The 22185-nt window shown below is 39.2% G+C and overlaps 1 protein-coding gene across 1 annotated transcript in view; it reads right to left on the bottom strand.

Annotated features, from left to right (window-relative positions):
- Positions 1–21950, bottom strand: part of PCDH17 (protocadherin 17) — a 90152-nt gene extending 68202 nt beyond the window's left edge. Inside the window, exons 1-2 of the mRNA XM_059839115.1 lie at positions 21428–21950; positions 16649–20154 (exon numbers count right to left, since the gene is read on the bottom strand). Of these exons, the coding sequence (XP_059695098.1) occupies positions 16649–19276 (2628 nt within the window). The 5' untranslated portion in view covers positions 19277–20154; positions 21428–21950. The remainder of the gene's footprint in view (positions 1–16648; positions 20155–21427) is intronic.
- Positions 21951–22185: the final 235 nt, after the last annotated feature.

Raw genomic sequence — 22185 nt, 5'->3', positions numbered from 1 at the left:
CTGAAAGTACAATAACGTTATCACAGCGTCAATAAATAAACATAATGAAATTCATGACACATTATTGCATTGCTCTGCACTGCTGCTATTCATTTAAAAATGATGAACACATTTAAAATAATTCACAGCTTGTCAAATGCCTGTGAGTGCTGCAGTTAGACAGGTGTTGTAACAGGCATTTGTAAAGGTCTTGCAAGAGAGCTATACACAACTTATAGCAAAGTAAAGATGGAAGTATGGGAAGACAAAACAATAACTGCGCCTGAAACTGCTAGTACAGCTGTATCCAATATATTTACACTGCTCACCAATGATATGTACTTACTGAAGCTACTCTGTCAATAAAAACCACATTAAGAACCTTTTGAAAGAGCTTCCCTGTCAATTAGGATGTAGATACATTCTATCGCTCCAGTTTTCCTGTCAATTTAATATACTGGATCATATTAACAGTACTGCCTTGTCAATAAGGCAAATCCGAATCCTATTAATAGAGTTACAGTGTCAATATAATCGGCTTCCCATTTATCGAGCTTCCCAGTATTTGGGAAAGCTGTGAAATGGGATTATAAGGTTAGGTACATACACCTGTCTGTATATTACATAAATATTTCAGGAATTATATCCCATTGTGTAAAGAAATACATGTAACCACTTTTTTCCATTACAAAAACTTCAGATGACAGAATAGTATAATAGTTTGCCATTGCTGAGAAAACATTAAATTATCCTCATTTATCACATTGTTTCCTGCTTTCACTAAGTAAAACTGCTTTTTATGACACAGTCTACTTGTGTGCCACACATATAGAACTGCTAAGAGATGTAGGCACTTCATCCACCCCACTCTCCAACCCCCCCGCAAAAGAAATTATCTGCTTCAGAACACAAAAGGAAAGAGATAAAACATATTTTGGAAACAAAATACAAAGCACTCCACAGTTTCAATCTGTATTTAGCCCTTGTGCTGTGCTGCATAATCTTTGTGGAAATGAAACAAGTATAATTCTAGTGTAACAGAAACCCCCGGAAATAATTACTAAAAGGTATTAGTTCATGAATTAAAAAATAGCAGAAATTCAGCAAACCTTCTATTTAATAGAAATCTTAATGAAGTTGAACATTAGTTGCTTTTAACCACATTCAATATGAAATAACTACTTTCACTGGACTAGCAAAACATACAAGCGACCATTAAACCTGATTATATTAAAAAAAATAAAAGTGATTGCATTAAAATATACTGGGTATTCTCTTACCAAATTTCCTCTCTAGGTCTGACTTGAAAATACGGATTTAAGAAAACATGGTTCAAAAATGACAGTTAAGGGTCAATGAATCAAGCTGCCCATTATATTTTCTGGTAGCAGATGGGTGCAATGAAACCTAATGATTGAATTTGAAACGCTTTAATGCTCCTTTTATCTATGGCTCCCACCATGTTGAGTCTACCTTAGTATTCCTAATAGATACTATGTTTACTGCATAACAGACTCAATTACAATTAGCTAACAAGAATGAAATCTGCACTTATCACAATATCCATCTTATTCTAAGAGCATCATACCATGAACTCAAAATAACAGTACACATAGGAGTATGTCTTTGGTAGCATTTATCGGTTGGGGTTTTTTTTTGATTGTTCATGTTAAATATGAAGTCTAGAATTTAGAGGAAAATTTTAAATTAAAGGGAAAACTTTTGAAATAGGGCCTTGAAATGTAATGATAAGATCAAAGTATTTGTTTAGAATTTAAAAATGTTTAGAACCTGTTTTTCTGCATGAGAACAACTGCATCTTTTCTTTCTTTCTTTCTTTCTTTCTTTCTTTCTTTCTTTCTTTCTTTCTTTCTCTTTTTCTCTCTTTTTCTCTCTTTCTCTCTCTCTTTTTCTGTCTTTAACATTCAATGTTGATCTCCTGGCTCTTTTTTTTTTTTTTTTATTTTGAGACACATCTGAGAGTTCTTACTTAGCAGGAATTCTCAGTGAAGCCAGTAAGTAAAGTGAAATTTGTCCTAGTCCTACCACTGCTTATTTCCTGTTTCTAAGAGCAACATAACCCAAATGTTTTCTGAACAGATAAAAGCTTATAAACACTGTGGTACTGGATGGTGGAGAAGGAGAACAAATTATGGCCTTTAAACACAATTAATCTGTTTGGTACTTATCATATTTAGTAAGGAGTAAACAGAGACACTGGATATTTAAAATCTGTTAACTTTGTGTTAACATCTATCCAGTATGTTTACCTTTTTCTGTCCAACCCACACTCGCACTAAAGGCAACAATAAAACTCCCACAAGCCATGACCTGAGGTCCAGTGAAATCAATGGGTGTTTTCAAACTGGTTTCAATAGCCCTTGGATCAGTCTTCTTACTTCAATTACCAGTTAAGCGAGCCTTTACGTGGCGTGCTACATTCCCACAGATACATACGTTGTATGCTGAAGAAAGTTGCATTTGAACAGATTTGTAATGGCAGTGACGGGGAAAGGTGATTAGCTAGGCAGCAAATGCACGAAACTCCAGTCCTGTGTTTCTTCCCTACAGAGTCAAAGAAATTAGCAACAAAGATGGAGCAGGATTTGGTTCTGAAGCCACACTGCCTGCACAGAAAACACACACAAAGAGGAACACTGAAGCTTTCTTCCTAGGTGGCAATCAGAAAAAAAAGGGGTAAATCTAGATCACCTCCTTTTCTTTAAAGCCTCCACCTTATCCCCTTTCTCTTTCTAAAATCTCACTCCAGAAAAGCAATGATTCCCTTAAATTCCCTAGGAATTCAGAAGAAAATCACAGATGTTGAAACTTGCATTATAAGTTTTTTTCTAATTTCTTATTTATGTCATGCAACTCTTTATTTCAACTTTTTTCTTAAAAATACTCAACAAGGTATTCTCTAAACATTTTGTGACAAGATACAAAGCCCTACTTTCACACAAATACCTTCGCATAATTATTTCCTCTAAGCACTAGGAAAGCACTAAATATGCTGCCAAAATAATGGCTGAATTTCTGACAGAATAGTAGATCATCAAGCTTTACAGACTCACACGGCCATGCAAGGAGATTTTCAACTGTAAAATGGTGATGAGTTGATTTATTATTTGTGACATAAGATAAATAATTTAGGCTTGCACAAATTTAGCAAGAGGTTCTGTCCCTAAATATATTTTAAAGTCATAACAGTCATGTGTCTATGATGAGGTACCTCATAAAATGGAAAGTTTGACTGAATACACCATTACACCACGAGCATAGTACAGTTGTCAAATAGACTTGGACAGAAAAAAAAATAAGGCTATTCTTATACAGGTCTGTGTGCATGCATCCACAAGTCTGACACTTCAATGTTACCCTAGTGCAATGTCTTCTGATAGTACTCTATATTTAATTGTTTCAAAACAAGCAAAAGAAAAATTAGCTACCTTTCTTTATAGGATCACCTCATCTAGGAAACAACACTCACTTAACCACAGGTAATCTCTAACTTCATAGGCATATTGAAGCCGAATTTGACCTGTAAGTTCTTAAAAGACTGGGAAAAAAATGTTCTGGATTGCCCTTTTTATTATGGCTTGCCATATCAAGACTCTGAAATCAGATCTTTCTGTAAAATTGAGAAGATCCACATAAGATATGTTCTCTGCAAAGATTCCAGGATTAGATAAAGCCATCGCTCTGTTCCAATGCAGTGTTGGTTTGTCAATATCTAGGACACTGCTGCAGGTTTCACCGGGGATAGAGTGACTGAACATGAATGCTAATATTTGACTGAGGGGTTTGTTAGAACACAGGGATTTAATTATGGACTTCCTCTCTATCTAATTAGCAGGATGCTTACCCAGTATGTGAGCACTTTTTTCCAAAGTGGAATGCATGGAACATCAACTGGATGCATATATATTTTACATTTTAAAATTTTATTTATGACCTCTCAAAGAAAATAGTAATGAAATCTTCTCTAAATAATGTCCACATCACAGATGCCACCAAGTTGACATTCAGAAGCGTGCATATGTGGAAACCTCTTTCAAAGGGGGAAAAGAAAAGAAAATGCTCCAGGTGTGGTACAAGAAATTTCAAACAAAAGTTCATGCAAACTGTAAAATAAATAACTTGGGATTGCTCATACTGCTCTTCCTGGATACTCAAACCAGATTATGTGCAACACCGGCTAATGCTGCTCCCTGCAGGTGGATCATGAGCCCATGAGAAGCCACACCAACTTCCAACTTCACTGGAATTCAACATGGAGTTAGGTGCTTAACTGCAGAGATATCCAGGAGCACTGCTTTTGCATGCAATTCATTTATGCTCTCAAAACTTGCTTACAGGTAGAAAAACCCACTGGAAAATGAATTATTTCCATGGGAATTCGTTCATTTATATAATTTCAGGGCCATCTTCGTTTACTGGTTTTTCATGCATTGTGCTATCTTGAATAAAACAAAAGCTATAAACTATTAAGGAACTACCTGCAGCTTTATTAATGTCTTGATAAATTCCTAAGAATGATTAAACTTGAGTTTGTTTGGTGTTTTTATTTAAATCTTTTGAGGCATAAAGCAATAGAATACAAAATACCCTTCTAAACAATGCTAAAATCAACTGAAAAATCATCTACATTCCATGAAAACAAAAGTGGTATCTTGCTCCTAGGATGCTGTGGATCATACTTCAGCACAGAGACTTTGCAGTCCTAGTCCTAAGGGTTCATAGTAGCATTCCTTCTTTAACCTTAGCCACAGGATATTAAATAGTACCAATATAATGATAGTCCAAGCTGCCAGTAACCTTAAGAATGTGCAAGGAATAGACTGACAGGAATTAATCTGCCATTTTCATATATCTGCCCAAGGGAAGCATTGTAATTGCAAAAATTTACTCTTAGACTGCTGAGACTCATAGTAATTATGTTTCTTTTTTAATAGAAATAGCCACAGGTAGTAACAAATTGGGTTTTGAGATGGGGAACTGGGCATGCATTCTAACCCAAATTACTATGTAATTGTCTTTATTATAAAACACTATAGAAAACCAAAAACTTAAATCAGAACAAAAACTTTCCCTTAAAAAGGTGCCCTCCTCCCATGGCTATTCAGAATGTGTGCCTATTTCTTTATTCACAGGTATCAGCAAGACCAGTATGATTGCAAGTAATTTATCTAAATATTTTTGCCGTTGCAAACCAAAATTCCTGAAGCTTACATTTGTTTAACAGAAACAGCTTCCTTTTGCTTTACAAGTAAGTCAAAATCTGAAAATCCAGATACTCATTCCTAAGTTTCCTTTGACAATATCAGGGGATGAAGGAAAGACTATTTGTGGTCTATATATATATTAAATGAACTGAAATTGAAGTTCTCTTCAAAATTCTGGAAGGTTGTTTGAAATAAATGAGCCCAGGAAAACACTTAAAATTAGTTATTTCACGCTTGAAGGAATTATTATTTTGTTACATCACATCGTTGCAATAATGAGAGGTATAGTCTTGGGAAAGATCATGTATGTGATGGCCAATGAATACGTAACAAAATAAACTGATACAATTGCTTCTGCAATACTATCGCCTGTTACACCTGAAAAGAAGCTCCTTGTAGTTTAAATAGACAAAATACACGTACAGATTTAGACAAAATGAAGACTGTATATTGAAAGAAATAACAGACAGCATCTTGTTTTCACCTCCTTTTCACTCAACAGCTACAAAGCTGACTGATATATTTCTCGCCTTGGAGCTATGAGATGCAAATTATCATGTGTTTTTTAATAACTAATGCAGGCTATGGAATCAGTTAAGTGCTGCTTCTTTTCACATGTTGCATGAATTATACTTCCTTTTAATCATCACTCTCAATCCTGAACTTTGATAGCAGGATTCTATCACGAAGTGGAAAATGAGGTCCTTCTTTACCAATACTCTTGCCTCAGGAAAAAAAATGACAACATCATTTGTCTCTAAACGTAATGCTTTCTAGTTTGCAGCAAAAGGTGCAGGTTGACAGCATCTTCCAAAATACTGCTACAGAGCTCTGTACAGCTCATACACAATATTAAAAAAAATAGCTGCACATTGCTCATTAATAATGCTTTTTATCCATCTAGATGGCTCTTTTGATTCAATTCTGCTCTCTTTTCTGTGTATACCCATATATGCATGCATACACACAGTTACATATCTGGCCCATAGCCTAGAAATATAATAATTTCTAAGGCTTCATGATTGTCATTTTAAAAAGGCTTTTAATTTCATTATTTCCCAAGCACTCTAAATTCCACTATATTCTTATTGTCATTTGATCCACTGAAATGTTGAAGAGATCACAAAAGAACCCACTTGGTACTTTACAGCTGTGGCTGGATAATCTGGCTCATGATCATCAAAGCAGGATTGTTTTTATGATCTTCAAATCTGCATATCAAATTACTCAAGTCTCTGCAAGAAAGCAAGACATCAGGACTATCTCAACAGAATACGAGAAAATGTAGTTGGAGGCTAAGTGAACTAACAGCTTTTGCAGCTTTGCAGTCTTCTCAAAGCAAAGGAGAGAAGCAACAGGGAGCAGTTCAGGTAACACAGAATAACAGATTCTGGGCTGAATTCTGCACATGGTTATGCACATCAGCAACCCCGCACCTGTAAATGATCTATTTAATTTTATGTTTCTATTGACCTAAATTAAAATGATCACTGATTATGTGTTTTAAGGAACCTGCCGTGAAAAAAATATTATTACTTTAATTATACATATATATGTATATTTCCACAGGCCTCAAAATTACTCATGAACTGACTGAAGACATGTTTTTTTCTAGATTTGCACAAAAAGAGCATTTTTGACTCTGCTGGCAGTCACTCAAGTGCTAAATATGACGTACATCGTTATGACAATGCTCTTTTCTTTGTTACTTTTAAAATTTTATAGAATTTAAATATTTTCATTAAGAATGAATGAACATTTGTTTAGCCCACTTCAGCTTACCTTTTTTTTAAACTGCTTCATAGCTAAACAATCATAAGTGGTTGCTTAGCAATCAGTGAAGAGCGAGACAGAAATATAGTAAGTAAAGAAACTGACATGTTCTGTGTTTGAATGATGGTATTCAGTAAAAACAACAGAATAACACCAAGAGAAGTTTAAAACAAAATTCTCTTAATAAAACAATGCCAAAAACTGTCTTTGAGAACAAATTATGCATTTAAAAGCTACAAATTGTTATTCACATATCTGTTGCTATAAAAAATTCCTGTGGTTATTATTAAAAATACATTAAAATCCTTCAAATGTTCATGAAACCATTATTTACCTTTTGTTTTAATTCAATTGTCAACTGTGCTTCCAATGATTTTTAAAACAGTATATATCTACAAAGCAAGCAAGAGTTTACAGCTTTGAAGACTTGAAATTGATTTTTAATGCACCAGCTTTCAAACACTACAAAGGCTGCTCTCTGCTGATAAAGACAGTAAACAAGAAATTGTCCTTTAAATGTTCCCTTTAATGTTTTTCTTTAATTAAAAATCAATCAAAAAACATTGCCACATAAAAAAATTAAAATTAAGACATTAAAAATGCTTTATGTTTTTGACACACAACACAGTCAAACCAGAATGAAAACTTATGATGTTACTTTTTGTTTACTTGTATTAGTTTAGACTTTTTTTTGCACTGCAAACATTGTTAATCAAAAAAAAAAAGCATGTAAAAGTAGTTTATCACTTAGGTCTTTTTATAGAATAGAAATGTTAAAATTATGATGAAATTAAACTAAAAATGATAAAAGTATTAAAATAAAACACTTTTAAAACACTTCAAGATTATTTTAATATAGTCCTAGCCTCTAATCAGACCAAACCTTATTTATGTAGATTAGTTACATCTAGAGTCTCATTTGTCTAACCTGTATTTATTCTTTGATCACAAAGCTTGTTAACTTAAATGGTCTTTTATTGTTATGATTCATTTTCCCATATTTATGCGGTTTAACTGCCTGATTTTTTTTTTTTTGTTTTAATAAATATATGCACATGCACCAATCATATTCAACAGTATTGTGCTGGATGGTCAATGAACTGTAAGAGCCATTTCAATGTAATAAAAGTGCCTGGAAGTGTTCCAGAGAAAGGCCTGGAAATAGGAGTAATCAGAGTGTCACTAGAACGAGTGCAGGCAATTCACACACGTCATACACAGATCAGTAGATGGTCTACACCACTCTCTGAAAATAGCTCTGAATGACTATCACTGCAAGAACCTACAATGCATCCATTGGTGGCCTCACCCACACAGCTGAAATGATACATTTGCATCCCATGACAAGACTTTTCCTTTCCCCTTTGGAGTTCTCCTTTGGCAGGCCACAGGGACTGCAACACAAAGCCACCCAGCATGGAACAGGATGAGATTAGGAACTTTTCTGTTATGGGTTAGAGAATTTTATGAATGTGAGAAACTCTGATCTGATACATATGCCACAAAGCCAGTAGAAAGGTCCATGGCTAAAATCAAATATCTTAATTTGAAGGACTTAACACGCCCAGATTGCTTATACCTTATTCTATTGAAAATAGACCAGTATGGGACTAATTATCTTGAGGGTTAGAAAAGGAGATACACCCCCAGTGAACCAAAGTGAAATTCAAATTGATGTTTATGCTGTTCCTCTGTACAAATGGCACCAATAACTGGCTGAAGCTATGCAGTTTTGTCTTTGTATGTAGAGGGACTCTTCAGTTTTCAGGACAAAAAAAAGAGATTTTGTGTCAAGCAAGTGAATGAATTGATCTGGTACCTTTCCCTACAGGTAATACCACTACCTAGTGGAAGCAAGCCAGTAGGAGAAAGAGATGGTTCTTGTGTGACCTTATTAAGAAAGAAATGTATCAGTAGCCTCTGGGATTTAGCTAGAAAATATATGACTGCTCAAGGAGGTTATTTAAAGCACTGTCTAATATCCTAATTAACAGGGACATTCATAAGAATTTGCTTCTTCTTGAATCTAGTACTTAATACTGAGTATTTTATCAAAACTGCTTAATAATTTACTTTTTTTCTTTCTCATAGGATTTACAGTAATTAATCCAGAATCTTCTTCTATTAAAAAAAAAAAAAAGGCAACAGCAGACTGAAAAACAGAGGTTGCACTGTGACAAATAGATTAGTAGGGCTTAGATGCACCCTGGCTAAGAATTATGGCAGCTGCACTTTACTCTCTTTCATCTCATCAACAAAAGCAGTAACTTCTTAATATCCTTGATTCGCCATTAAAGACTTAACAAATAAAACACTTAAACTCAAGGAACTTTTTTCCCCCAATAATTTTGCCACTCTCTTTCTAGTACTTTTTTTCTATTTCTTTTCTTTTTCCTCTTTTTTCTATTAAGGCAAGAGCTTGCAGTCCCCTGAGAGTTTTACTTGTTTCCTGTATTTTTGAACACTTCAGCATTAATTTCACCACTTCTCTTACAGCTGAAGTAGCCATACAATTGAAAGCATAAAGCTTTCAGGTTGTCTGCTGCAAAAATTTGTCCCAACTGTTCTTCACTGACCTTTTGGCATCTGAGGATTGCTGATATATTTTAAAGATAAAAACCAAGGCGTGTTTCTGCTCTGGTCAACAAATTTTTCTTTAAGTTCTCATAACTGAATTTTTTTACCTATTGGAAAACACTAATACTAATGTCAAAAATGTCTTTTCTTCATACATGCAGGTGCTCCTCAGGCATGAAGAAGTATCTGAAGAATTCTGCCACAACATATATGTTTTCTTCAGAAAAAAAAAAAAACCAAAACCAAAAAAAACAACCCACATACATCCACTTTTTGTATGTAGAATGAGTGCCTTGCCTGGCAAAACCTAAAACTAATATAACTTGACACTTTTAACTTTTATAGAAACAACAAAAGGAAGAAATTAGGCATGATACTTAGAAACATATATGTAAATATTAGCTGATATGTTAACACTTCCTGGGGAGGAAGGTAGTGAAGAGAAAGAAAAAAAAAAATCCTGGGGAAAAAAGACCAAAAAAATACTATTTTTTTTAAATAAAATCACAGCTGCTTATATCCAGATGTTGTGACTTGGGAGGAATTTTTTCAATGACAATTTTGTCTTTTTGTCAATTTTGTCTTTTCATAGAAACCAGACTGTATCTATGCTTTCTTAATACCAAGTAATATTTGTGACTATTTCACACATACCTATTGTGAATTTTCCATGTAAAAATATTTACTAAATTTTAATATTAATGCTGTATTAGTCACAGTTTCAGAAATATATGAAAACATGTGGTAACATATGATCAGTAATACGTTCAATGGAGTATTTGATTTCTTTTCTACTGTACATGTGATTATTCTGGATTAGCCATCTGACTTGATGGTTCACCATTGGAATCCTAGAACTATTGCCCAACCTAAGCCATTCTATGATGCTGTGTTACACTTCACATCATAGTTACAAAAACATCTAAATTCCAGTCTCATTGTTTGCAAAGATGGCATAAGAAACAAAAAATCACAAAACCTTCCAACCTAAAAATGAAGGGCCCAATCATACTATTTTTAGCTGCATTCCACAGAGATCTCAGTCATGATTCACTCTTGAACCACCGAAATCATATATGAAGTCAAAATTATGCCTTTTCATCAACATGGGGAAAGATAATAGAAACTTGAGAAAATTTGTTGTTAAAGATAACTTTTAAAAGGATTGATCAGCCATTGAAATTGCACTGCTAATCACAAATTTGCAGGGATCTTTCCAGCTAAGTTTAGGTAGTGACAGTGAACACAAAGATGTAGAAAGCTCAGACAACTTTAAGAGCATTTGAGAGCTGTGACAATCTTACATAACTTGTTTCATGTCTTTTATAAAAAAGCAAATTCTACAGAGATATTATTATTCTCATTTTTTTGCTAACAAGAATTTCTGTTCTGGAAAGACTGTTTTCTTTTTCATAATATGTATATTCCACTTTAGACTCCCAAATTGTTTTTTTCTCTATTTTTTAAATTGTTCTTTATTACAGATCTTCATCTTGGAAAGTTCTTTAGATTTCAAATAGATCTGTATATCAAGAATGATCCTTTTAAAATAATAGTGCTATAAATATCACCAGCAAGGAACTCAGATCAAGACCAGAACAGATGTAACACAAAAAATGAGTTCAATTCTGCTTCCTCTGTCTATTTCAGCAGTCAGTGCACATGCCACAGTGAGTAGTGTGTTGCCAGATCTGGTCCTAAAATGTATATGCTTTGTGCCACAATACTATGCAGTGCATCTTGACAAAAAATATTAAATAAAGCTTCATGGATGCATAGGAAAGCTTTTGTCCTGAAATTTTTACATAGTCAACTCTAGAATGGACTTCATCGAGTGAATGAAACTATAGCTGAAGAACAATGTAAAACATTGCTCACAAATGTACAATGTACAAAACCAGACTGTACACAAAATTGCAGATTGTATCAACAAAATGCAACCATTCAGAGGAATTATTTTGCAAAACATCTAGCCTTGCAAAATGCTGTTAAAGCCACAATAATGATACCTAGGCAGGTAGTTCAAGAGTTGCACATCACAATTTTAAATACAGCCCTAGAATATGCAGATGGGAATCTCTGGAATATATAGAGTACAAACCTGCAAACTTGCAAATGTTTAGTGCTCTAGTATCCTCCTGATGAAAAATGTTGCCTTGTACTAGTTCTAGTTAGAACAGAGAATAGTACTCCTCGGTTGAAGTAGGAGATAAAATATATATATATACCTCTGTTTTCAGATAGGAATTTAAATCACTGAGGATGAGTGCAACTTCTCCGATGAAAGCTGCTTCTCCTTATATGCAGCAGCTGCAGATTTCCTTTTGTAATCTTGAAATTTCTGAGCAGAAGTTTCTCAAAGTAGGAAATAGCATATTTAAAGACAGAGCAGCACTAATATGGCTCATGGGTTTTTTATTTCCCTTGGAGACTCTATCTCGTTAGGTATTACAAGACACCTGGAGATGAAGCTGCACTGGGACTTGACACTAATCTATTGACACATCATAAACATCAGGTGCCTCAAGTATTAAGAATGATTTGTACTTTATCTTGAAATGCTGTGGGAGTGCCTGGTACAGCAGATAGAGCGATGCCCAGCTTGAAAGCCTCTTTCTGCAGATTCATTTTTAGCTGTGGTTTAACAAAAGCTGTGACCACTTCTTTTTATTCACACTCACCTTATTCCTGATACATTTACAAAACTCCCCACATACACCACAAGTACAGCAATAAATAATTTCTAGCATGATCAACACTACTCTTGCACATTGCAGACAGTTTTCTACACTACTGATATTTTATGTTGAGGAACCTATTTCTGGAACATACTTGTGTAAAGAAACTATTTGTTTTCCTTTATCCATCTACTCTTACCTATTGAAAAGCTGCAAGAAGTTGTGATCTGTTCACACAGGGAAAAGCAAACTAACTAACTCAAAATTTTGGTAGGAGAGATGCACCCATATATATGTTTATACTTTCTTTTTTTCAGATGTCTGCACTTAAAAATAAAGCAAAATTCTGTTTCTTTTAGTCAGGTGAGTAGATCAGCAGAATGAGATGAGCCAAATTTTCTTTAAGGTCTAGAGTGAACAGAAATCTTCTTTCAGTCATGTTGAGTTTCCATTTTCTCCTGCTTTCCTTCTTCCCAATAAAAATTAATAGTTTGGATCTTAAGTGATTCAAAAATCACATGGAATTTTGACCCTAGCAATGAGAATTGTACAGCACTGCCCCACATTTAAATATTTGTAACAGACTTTTGCTTGAAAACACTGTTTCTAAACTATCTTTAGAAAATGATTGCTGAAGATAAGAACAATAAAACATGGGCTGGTGAAGTGTAAATGTGTAACTTCCCAGTATGTTACCAAACTGTTCTTAATGCACATCAATCTCAGGTGCACATTAAAACACAAATGGTCAATTTTCAGAAGGCCTAAGAACTTGGTGGAAGTCTCTTGCACCAATAAAACCTGAATGTATACAGCATCCTCATCTTTAGATCCAACATTTTATACATATATGTATGGATGGATGTTTAAATTATTCCATTTTTATGGTACTGAAGAAGTTCATTGATTCATATATAAGTAACACAGGCAACTGTGGTACAAAGGTGGATGCTGCAAAGTAATGAGCAAACACACAAGATGTCAAATTGTGTGATTAGTGTGTAACAGAAGTCACTTAGAGAGAGGCAAGATTACACCACTCACCCATATAAGGAAGTATTTCATTCAACTGCTGGTCCTTTTGGGTCAGTCTGAAACCCCTAATCACTAAGTAACACTTTACTCCACAGGTATTTGTTGATATAAATTGGTCTATCTGTGTAGTAAAATACTATTCATGAGAAATAAGGGAACCATAAGCCCCATTGGCTTCATTAGGTCTTGCTAGCAAGTGAAAGGAAAAAAAAGTGCACTCCTAAAAAGAGTGAGAAAATTTGGATCTTACTGATAATACTGATAAAGAAATTATTTATTTACTATTAAATATTTATAGAATCAATTGGATGTACTAAGTAATAATATAATATTCAGCATGTATATACATCTCCATATAGTATGCACATATATATATATATATATACACACACACACACATATATATATGTGTGTATATAATGTTTTAAAGAGAATTGTGCCATTAAACATTTGCTGAGAAAATGAGAATAAAGAAATGCAGTACCATTGTATGAATTGCATAGTATGGGACTATCATGTTTCAAAAATATATCTGTAATAACTAATCAGAACATTTTTTAGAGAACCCTTACACAATTTTTTACCTTTTCTTTACTGAGGTACTGAAGAAAACTGCTTAACTGGATTGATTAATTAAAAGAGAGGATAAAGCAGCTGGATTTTTTTTTCACTGCCTACACCTTTGACTCCTGTGTAAGTTACATATGCAGACACAGGTTACTTGGAGTGATTCAAGACACAGTAGATCCAGAGAGAGGGCTGATCCTTTACTATTTCTCCTAAAGTCTGCAGTATAAATTTTACATGAGGCAGAAGTACAGGACCAGACATAAAGTACTGCCTACATTCTAAATGCAAATTTTATATAAAATTTACTCCAGGGATGTGGAGATGTAGAATACAAAATGTATTTTAGTAATGCAAAAGTACAGTGAAGAGGATCAATTTTCCCCTCTAGCTACCTTAAGTCTGAGCCTTTTCCAAATAGAAATCAACTACACAGTTTCTTACTGTGTCTGTTTTGCCAATACAGCTACAAAATATAGTATCAATAAGTATGTTTGAACAGGTTGTACATGAGGTAAAACTGAATGTTTTCTAATCTACTGACTGGACCATGAAAACCTCCAAAACACTCTGTGTAGATAATGAAGGAAAACAAGACCAGCATTAGATATATGAGTATATGTTATGAGGAGTTTCAGTTAACATTTTCCATAGTTGTTACAGTGGAAACTCTTATAGAAACCACAACACACTTTTTAAGGGAGGAAATTCCTCTCTTAGCTTTATATAGATTTCAGGGAAAAAAAGTCATGATTGATCTTATACAGTGAACACTGTAAAAAAGAAGGAATCATATTTTCCATAGGGATTTTACATTTTTACTATTCAGTAGCATCAATACATTAATTAATTGCTTTATATAGACATTACATGGTTGTAGGAAAGTATAATTTTCTGTCTTTTACTAACTGTTACACTTGTCAGTAGGAAAAAATGTGGAGTGTTTCTCTTTTAGCTTTCTGACAACTCCATTTTACAGTAAAAAAAAAGTTGACATTACTTAAACAAGTGTCATGGAAAGTTATTTGTTTTTTAAAGCATGAGTAATAAATCAAATTATCTCTGGTTGTGCCCTAACCTAAACTCTTTCCTAAAGTGTCACTTTTTGTTAAAATCAATTTCAGAGTTTAAGTATTGCTCCACTCACCTAATTGATAGCAACACAAATTCATGATAGGCATAAAATGAAATTGTTTCTGTGACACAAGTCAATAGTCGCTTGAGGATTAGCTTACAGTGACCTTGTACAGGCAGGTTGTTTTTTTCCTTTTTTTTTTTTTTTTTTTATTTTTTTCCCAGTTATAAATGTTCTATTTCCAGGTCGTCAATTACTTGAATTTTGGTTCTTTAACCTGTCAATTGCCACTGGCCATTTCTATTCAGTTTAAAATATTAGATAGAGCTGGCAAGTAGAACATTTGATGTTCACAGATCACAGGGCATGGTAACTCCAAGGTATTATGAATCTTCTTTAGGTACATCAAGTGACTACAGTGCAACTTCTTTCCCACTAGCTTCATACACAAAATGAGTCTGTGTCACTTCTGATACACTCAGCTCATTCCCCTATGACTCAGAACAGCATATCAGGAGAACCACAGGATAAAACAGATATGACATTTCAAATATATTTAATAGTCATTATCCAGAGCCTGCTTTCAATCCGAACGTTAAAAATCACTTTGGAACATACCTGTAGTGTTTGAACACTAAGCTGCATTAATCATGAAGTAATACTTTAAATTAAATCAACTGGAGCCAATTTCTGCCCTCACCTTCACTCTGCAAGTTCACTGCTCTGAAATAAATCTTCTGAGTTTCAGCTTTAAACTACCTGCTAAAAATTAAGTCATTCTTTGATTAGTATCCTATATCCAATGGCCCAAATTCTGCCATTTCTCACATTCACAAAAGTCAGTAGAGGACAGTGTGGATATAATTGGCAGCACAATGCAGCCCAGCTACAATTTCTAAATGAGCTTTGGTAGAAGACAGAGTGTGTAAGTCTTTAACTATAAAGCAATCATCAATGTTTTGATGTAACTCAGGCTACTGGAAACGTGACTAGTTGTTTTATTGGTTTATGACAGGATGTGAGTTTTGTTAACATTTGGAGGTAGGAGGGAGTCACCACATACATTTTCTTTCTATTCAACTAAGCAGAATTTTCAGCACTGAAAAATTAGTTGTTTATGGGGAGAGGAGGAGGCAATGGGGCCCCAATGATACTGTCAAAAATATATATTTATGGATATATATTCTGAAGAAGGAAATTTTAAAAAAATTAAAACATACATCTTAGAAGGGTAGCTCATATTTATATACAAGATTGGAGGGCTATAACACACTGCTGCAATAGATGTCCTCAGTGTGCAATTTCTTCCCTGTCCTGTTAGTTACTGCAGGTGGTAGGACCACTTTAGAAATGCCCTCCCTCTTCTCCACCCCAAACCAAAGAGAAGTGAAACCTGTGGAAGTGCCCACCTCTGTCTGACAGTGTCCTGGGAAAATACCTCAGTGTGCCTCAAATGAGCTAAATGCCTGCCCACACTCTCACATGCACCTCTTTGGCACTGCCATAACTCTGTCTATGTTTCAGTGGGCATTTTTTTTGAATCACATGGGAAACATCAATGAGACAGCAGAACCAGACCCACCAGATGTTGTCTGGTTCCACTTCCATTAAGTCCACCTCTCTTTAGTGACTTGTGTTGGTTCCTACAGTGGTGCCTTACAGCAGATTGCACTGTAGACAAAAGGGAAAGTTAAACCAGTGTCTAAAGTGAGGTCCAGGGTATTCTAAAAGTCTCCTACCTGAATTATGGACATCCGGCTCGGGGGAGCCTCGCTGGCGTTAGTCCCTTGCCCTGTGAAGCTGGTGTGGCAGCCCACATGTCCCTGGGGTACAGTCAGGTTGTTGGAGGCGGGCTTCAGGTACATCACCTCAGACCTGGGAGAGCTGAGGGGCAGGCGGGTCTGGTAGTCAAAGTACATGGGTGAGGTGGCCAGGGATGGGCTGCTCACCACGTTCATGACATTGAGGGGACCCCGGCTGTCCTCGCCCTCACTGGGCACCAGCATAATGTCATTCTTGCTGATCTTCTTCTTCTTGCCCTTGCCCCCTCCACTGCCACTGCCTCCTCCTCCCCCGCCACTGCCTCCCCCTCCTCCCAGCTGGGGGTGGCTATACTCGGCAATGCGACAATTATAGGTGCGGATCTCCTTGTTCTCTCGCTTGCACTTCACAGCAATAGTGATCATGGCAGCCAGCAAGATGATGGAGACAGTGCTCAGTGTCACAATCAGCGGCAGCGACAAGTCCCAGTGTGGCCGCCGATGCTGCTCGCCATTCACCTGCGGCTCGCCAGCCTCGGGCAGGGGCCCCGCCAAGGCCCTGACTATGAGCTTGGCCACAGCGGAGAGGCTGGGTTTGCCATGGTCACTGACTTTTACCACTAGTTCAGCCACAGGGCTGAGCTCCTCCCAGTAGGGGTGCAAGGTGCGTATCTCACCACTGGTGGGGTCCATCTCAAAGAGGTGCTCCTCATTGCCTTCCACAATCTCATATGTGAGGCGCCCACTCTCCCCAAAGTCACTGTCCAGGGCGCGGACGGTGCCCACGGGGTAGCCCACCCCAGCATTGCGGGGCACCTGCAGCTCAGCAGTGTCGTTGATGAGGGCAGGCAGGACGATGAGGGGTGCGTTATCGTTGACATCGAGCACGGTGACACGCACTGTGGCATTGCTTTCACGGTGGGGTGAACCCGAGTCTTTGGCCAGCACGCGGAACTCAAAGTGCTTTGTCTGCTCATAATTGAAGCTCCTCAGAGCGTAAATAGCACCATTTGTGGGGTTGACAGAGACATAGGTATAGATGGAGACATCTCCCACATGCCCAGGCAGAATGGAGTAAGACACTGTCCCATTTTGGCCCAAGTCAGGATCCTGGGCCAAGACTGACCCCAGGTACTCTCCAGGGATATTGTTCTCAGGCACCTGCAACACATAAAGATTCTTGCTGAAGCGGGGTGGGTTGTCATTCTCGTCAAGGATCCGGACAGAAAATGACTTGGTGGAGTTAAGTGGGGGATTGCCCCCATCACGTGCCACGATGGTCACATTGTACTCATCCTGTGCCTCACGGTCCAGGGGTCGGTCGGTGACCACAGTGTAGAAGTTGTCATAGTTCTCCTCCAGGGTGAAAGGAACGGCACCAGGCCCGCCGCCACTGCCCAGCACCCGACACTGGAGCTGCCCGTTCTTGCCTGAGTCACGGTCGGTGACCCGCACCAGGGCAATGACGGTGCCTGGTGGGGCAGCCTCACTCAGAGCTCCCTGGCGAACGGAGACAAAGCCAATGGTGGGAGCATTGTCGTTGCGGTCAATGAGGCGGACAGTGACCTTGCAATGAGCAGGGATGGGATTTGGCCCCAGGTCCCGAGCTTGGACATCAATCTCAATGAGGCCACTCTCCTCATAGTCCAGGTTGCCCTTGACGCGGATGAGGCCGCTCTGTGGGTCAATGCTAAACAGGTCACGGACGCGCTCAGGTGCGTAGCCACTGAAGGAGTAGAGCACCTCCCCATTGGTACCCTCATCGGCATCAGTGGCATTGAGGTCGATGACTGCCGTGCCTAGTGGCGCGTTCTCTGGCAGCTCTACCACGTAGGAGGCTGCCTCAAAGATGGGGCTGTTGTCATTGGAGTCAATGAGGCGCACATTGATCTGCACTGTGCCTGAGCGTGGTGGGTCACCACCGTCCAATGCTGTCAGCACCAGGGTGTGGTGACTCTGCTCCTCACGGTCTAATGGCTTCTGGATGACCAGCTCCGGAAATTTTGTGCCATCACCACGGGATTTCACATCGAGGGAGAAGAGGCCGTAGTCATCACGAGTGAGCAGGTAGGTGCGCAGACCATTGTCCCCAGCATCTGGGTCGTGGGCACTGGTGAGGGGGAAGCGGGTGCCTGGTGCAGCATTTTCAGAGATGTCCATGTCCACTTGGTCAGAGGGGAATGATGGTGCGTTGTCGTTCAGGTCCTGAATCTCCACTTTGATCATGCAGATCTCCTGGTCATTGGCGAACACCTCGAGGGACAGCTGGCACTTGGCGCTGCGCCGGCACAGCGCCTCACGGTCAATGCGCTGCTTAGTGTAGAGCAGCCCGCTTTCCCCGTCCACGTCCAGGAGGTGCGGGGCTGAATTCTCCAGCACCCGGAAGGTGGACTTGGAGCCGCGGCCACCCCCGGGGCCGCCACCGGGAATGCCACGCTCCGCTGGCAGCATCCCGCCTCCCGCCGCCCCTGCCGCCAGCCGCGCATCGCGCCCGATGTTCCCGATGACCGTGCCCGCTCCCTGCTCCTCCGGCACCGAGTAATTCAGGTTCTTCAGCGACAGGGCAGGAGCCCAGCAGAAGAAGAAGCAACAAATGGAAAGGTACATCCCCGAGCAGGGGTGGGGGCGGCAGGAGCAGCAGCGACGACCAGGGTTGTCCCCGTCTTCTTTGCCTCCTGCGCTGGGGTTGCTCTTCCTCCTCTAACGGCTCTTTCTTTCCTTCCTTTTTGGTTGTGATTTTTTTTTTTCCCTTCTCTTTTCCCACCCCTATATTTCAAGTTCCTGAACCTGTTGCTCTAAAACATCTGCAGAGACACAGGATGAGAGGCAGCAAATAGACCATGTAGCTCAGAGGGAGGGAGCAATAGGGGGGGTCGGGGGGAGGGGAGGGAGCAGCTTCGGCAGCGTTTCAGCAAGAGCTTGCCGTGCTTACAGTCCCCTCGCAGTTACTTCGTCTGTCCAACTTCGGCAGTGGGAGGGTTTCAAAAAATCAAAAAATTGGCAAAAGATCTTCTCCTCCGGGTAGGCGATGTGTTCCCGATCCTTGAATCCCCGCAGATGTACAAAGAATAATAAAAATAATAACAATAATAAAAAACCGGCGGCAGTGGTTGTTGTCCTAAAAACGATCAGAAATATTTTTTAAATATGTGTATTTATATATACATAGAAGAGGGGGATGGTCACAGGTCTGTAGCAGAGGTAAAAAAGCTTATTTGCTACTCATCGCTTGTGATGCGATTGATGGAGTGGAGGGGTAGGAGAGAGACAGAAGGGAAAAAAAAGTCTCAGCTTGTTGTTGAAGCCCTCTTCGTGTGCAGTGAGCGGCAGTGAAATGTCTGATTGCACGGCGGGGTTGTTGGTTTTCAGGGAGTGTTTTGCTGCATTTAGAGATCTAATCTTGCATTGCTTGCGGCGGAGAGCTGCATCTCGCTGCCGTCGGTATTTCCCCCCTCTCTGTCTCGTACACCCTGGGTCACTGTTTCCTTCCCGAATCAGAGGGAGAGGGAATGAGGATTGCAGGGCAAGAGGGGAAAACAAAACACATTAAAAAAAAAAAAAAAGCCCAAAACCCAAACCACTCCGCCCCCGCCAGCAAAAACTAGTGCTCGGATTTATAGCTTCCTTTCTCCTCCTTCACTACCAGCCTCCCACCCGTCCTTTTGGGGTGAAAAAATTAAGAAACCCACCAGTTCACCTTCATCACTAGCAGTAAATATATATTTTGAGAGAAAGCTCAATCAGCAGCAAGCTTGGGTTTCTTTAAGACAGGCCAGTAGCCGCCGCCACCACCACATCCTTTCTCTCCGTGTATGTATGCGTTTGTGCGTATGCGTGTCTGAGGAGCTGCACTTTTCTCGATGCAGTTTAATTCCAGTTTGCTTTTCTCGCCAGCCGAGAGGAAAGCAACAGGCAACCCATGGCTGGACGCATAGGTTTTTTAAAAAAAAAAAAAAAAAAAAAAAAAAAAAAAAAAAAAAAAAAAAGGCAGCAAGAGAGGGGGTAGGAGGGCGGGGGAAGAAAGAAAAGCCACCACACACACACACACACACACACACTCTTTTTCTGTCTCGCTAAAAGGGAAACAGTCTCTGTATTCACAGGGCTGCGCTATCAAGTGCCTCTCTTTTCTTTCTATTCAGCGTCTCCTTCCAATGACACTGCCGCCTAGCCCTCTTCATTTAGGGGAGGTGAGAAGAGGAGGAAAAACAATCCTGGCGATGAATAAAGTGGGAGATTTTTAATCGATTAATTCACTTATATTAAAACCTATGCAGTTCCGCGATCAGTGTGATGCATTTTTTGCAGTCCTTTCAAAGCTTTAACAGTCTCTCTGAGCATCTTGGTACAGGGGAGAACAGCGGCAGCAATGCCAGATGCGTCCCCCCTCTCTGATATACACCTTTCCTAGTGATACGGTGTATAGGTAAATACTGGGGAAGGGGAGCAAAATATTATTTCAGGTTCTTTTAACAACCTGCAATAAATGAATGGCAAATCCAGAAATGCAGGTGTTTCAATCTGCTTGGATGAGTCAGATCCAGCGGAACAAATCACATTCACTATCGCCTCATGTTCCTCCCTTCACAGACATTAGTTGCAGCTTCTTCCTAACGCTTCTCTGACTCACTCTATAGACAGGAAAGAAATTAATCAGATTTATATTTTGGAGAGGAAGGAGGGAAGAAAGAAGGGAAAAAAAAAAAAAAAAAAAAAGAGAAGGTGGGGGTGTCGGGTTTAGCTACACTTTTACTATACCTCTTTCTCCGGGAGACTGAGGATCAGGAAAACAAGGCTGTTATCCACTCACTGGCACAGAGGCGCGTCTGTCTCCTGCTTTGCTGAGTGTTTTTAACCACCTTTCCTCAGTGTTATGTGTGAAATATATCAGAGATCTTTCACATTAAAAGAAAAAAAAACGCAATAAAAACAAAGGTTTCCAATACATAGCTCACAGATCTAGTTCCGAGTCTCAGTTCTGCACTGTTTTTTCTCCTTTATTTGAGTCCGGACCCAAAGTACACAGTTAATTCTGCAACGTGTGGCAGGAAGGCTTTCAAACGCAAAAGAAAAAACAATTATTCTTCTCTGCCTCATTGATGGGTGGCCCCTTGCAAACAGACGGTCGCCAGTCTTGGCCAGGCAGCACGCGGAGCGAACGCCGATCCCCGATAAACCAGATCCATTTCACCAGCCGCCCGCAGGTAAGTGGAGAATTCAGTGAAAATTCAACAGTTGGAGCCGCGCTCTGCCTCGCTCGCTCTCCCTCTCTCTCTCTCCCCCCTCCTCGCCTCCCTCACTGCAGCACTCGCGGGGCCGCCGCGCCGCGCCGCGCTCGCCCAGCGCCGCTCTCCGACTGCCTCTATTCACCTCACGCCGCGGCTTAAACATTGATACGGATTCCCCGCCAGCCAATGGGCGGCGGCGGCGCCGGCCGGCCCCGGCGCGTCCCGGCCAATGGGAGGAGGCGGGCGGGGGGCGGGGCCGCGGCGGGCGCTGGGTGTCATTGATTAGAT

The sequence above is a fragment of the Haemorhous mexicanus genome, chromosome 2, assembly GCF_027477595.1.
Source record: "Haemorhous mexicanus isolate bHaeMex1 chromosome 2, bHaeMex1.pri, whole genome shotgun sequence".
Taxonomy (NCBI): domain Eukaryota; kingdom Metazoa; phylum Chordata; class Aves; order Passeriformes; family Fringillidae; genus Haemorhous; species Haemorhous mexicanus.
Note: the sequence above shows the minus strand (reverse complement) of the source record. Positions and strands in the feature narration are given on the sequence as shown.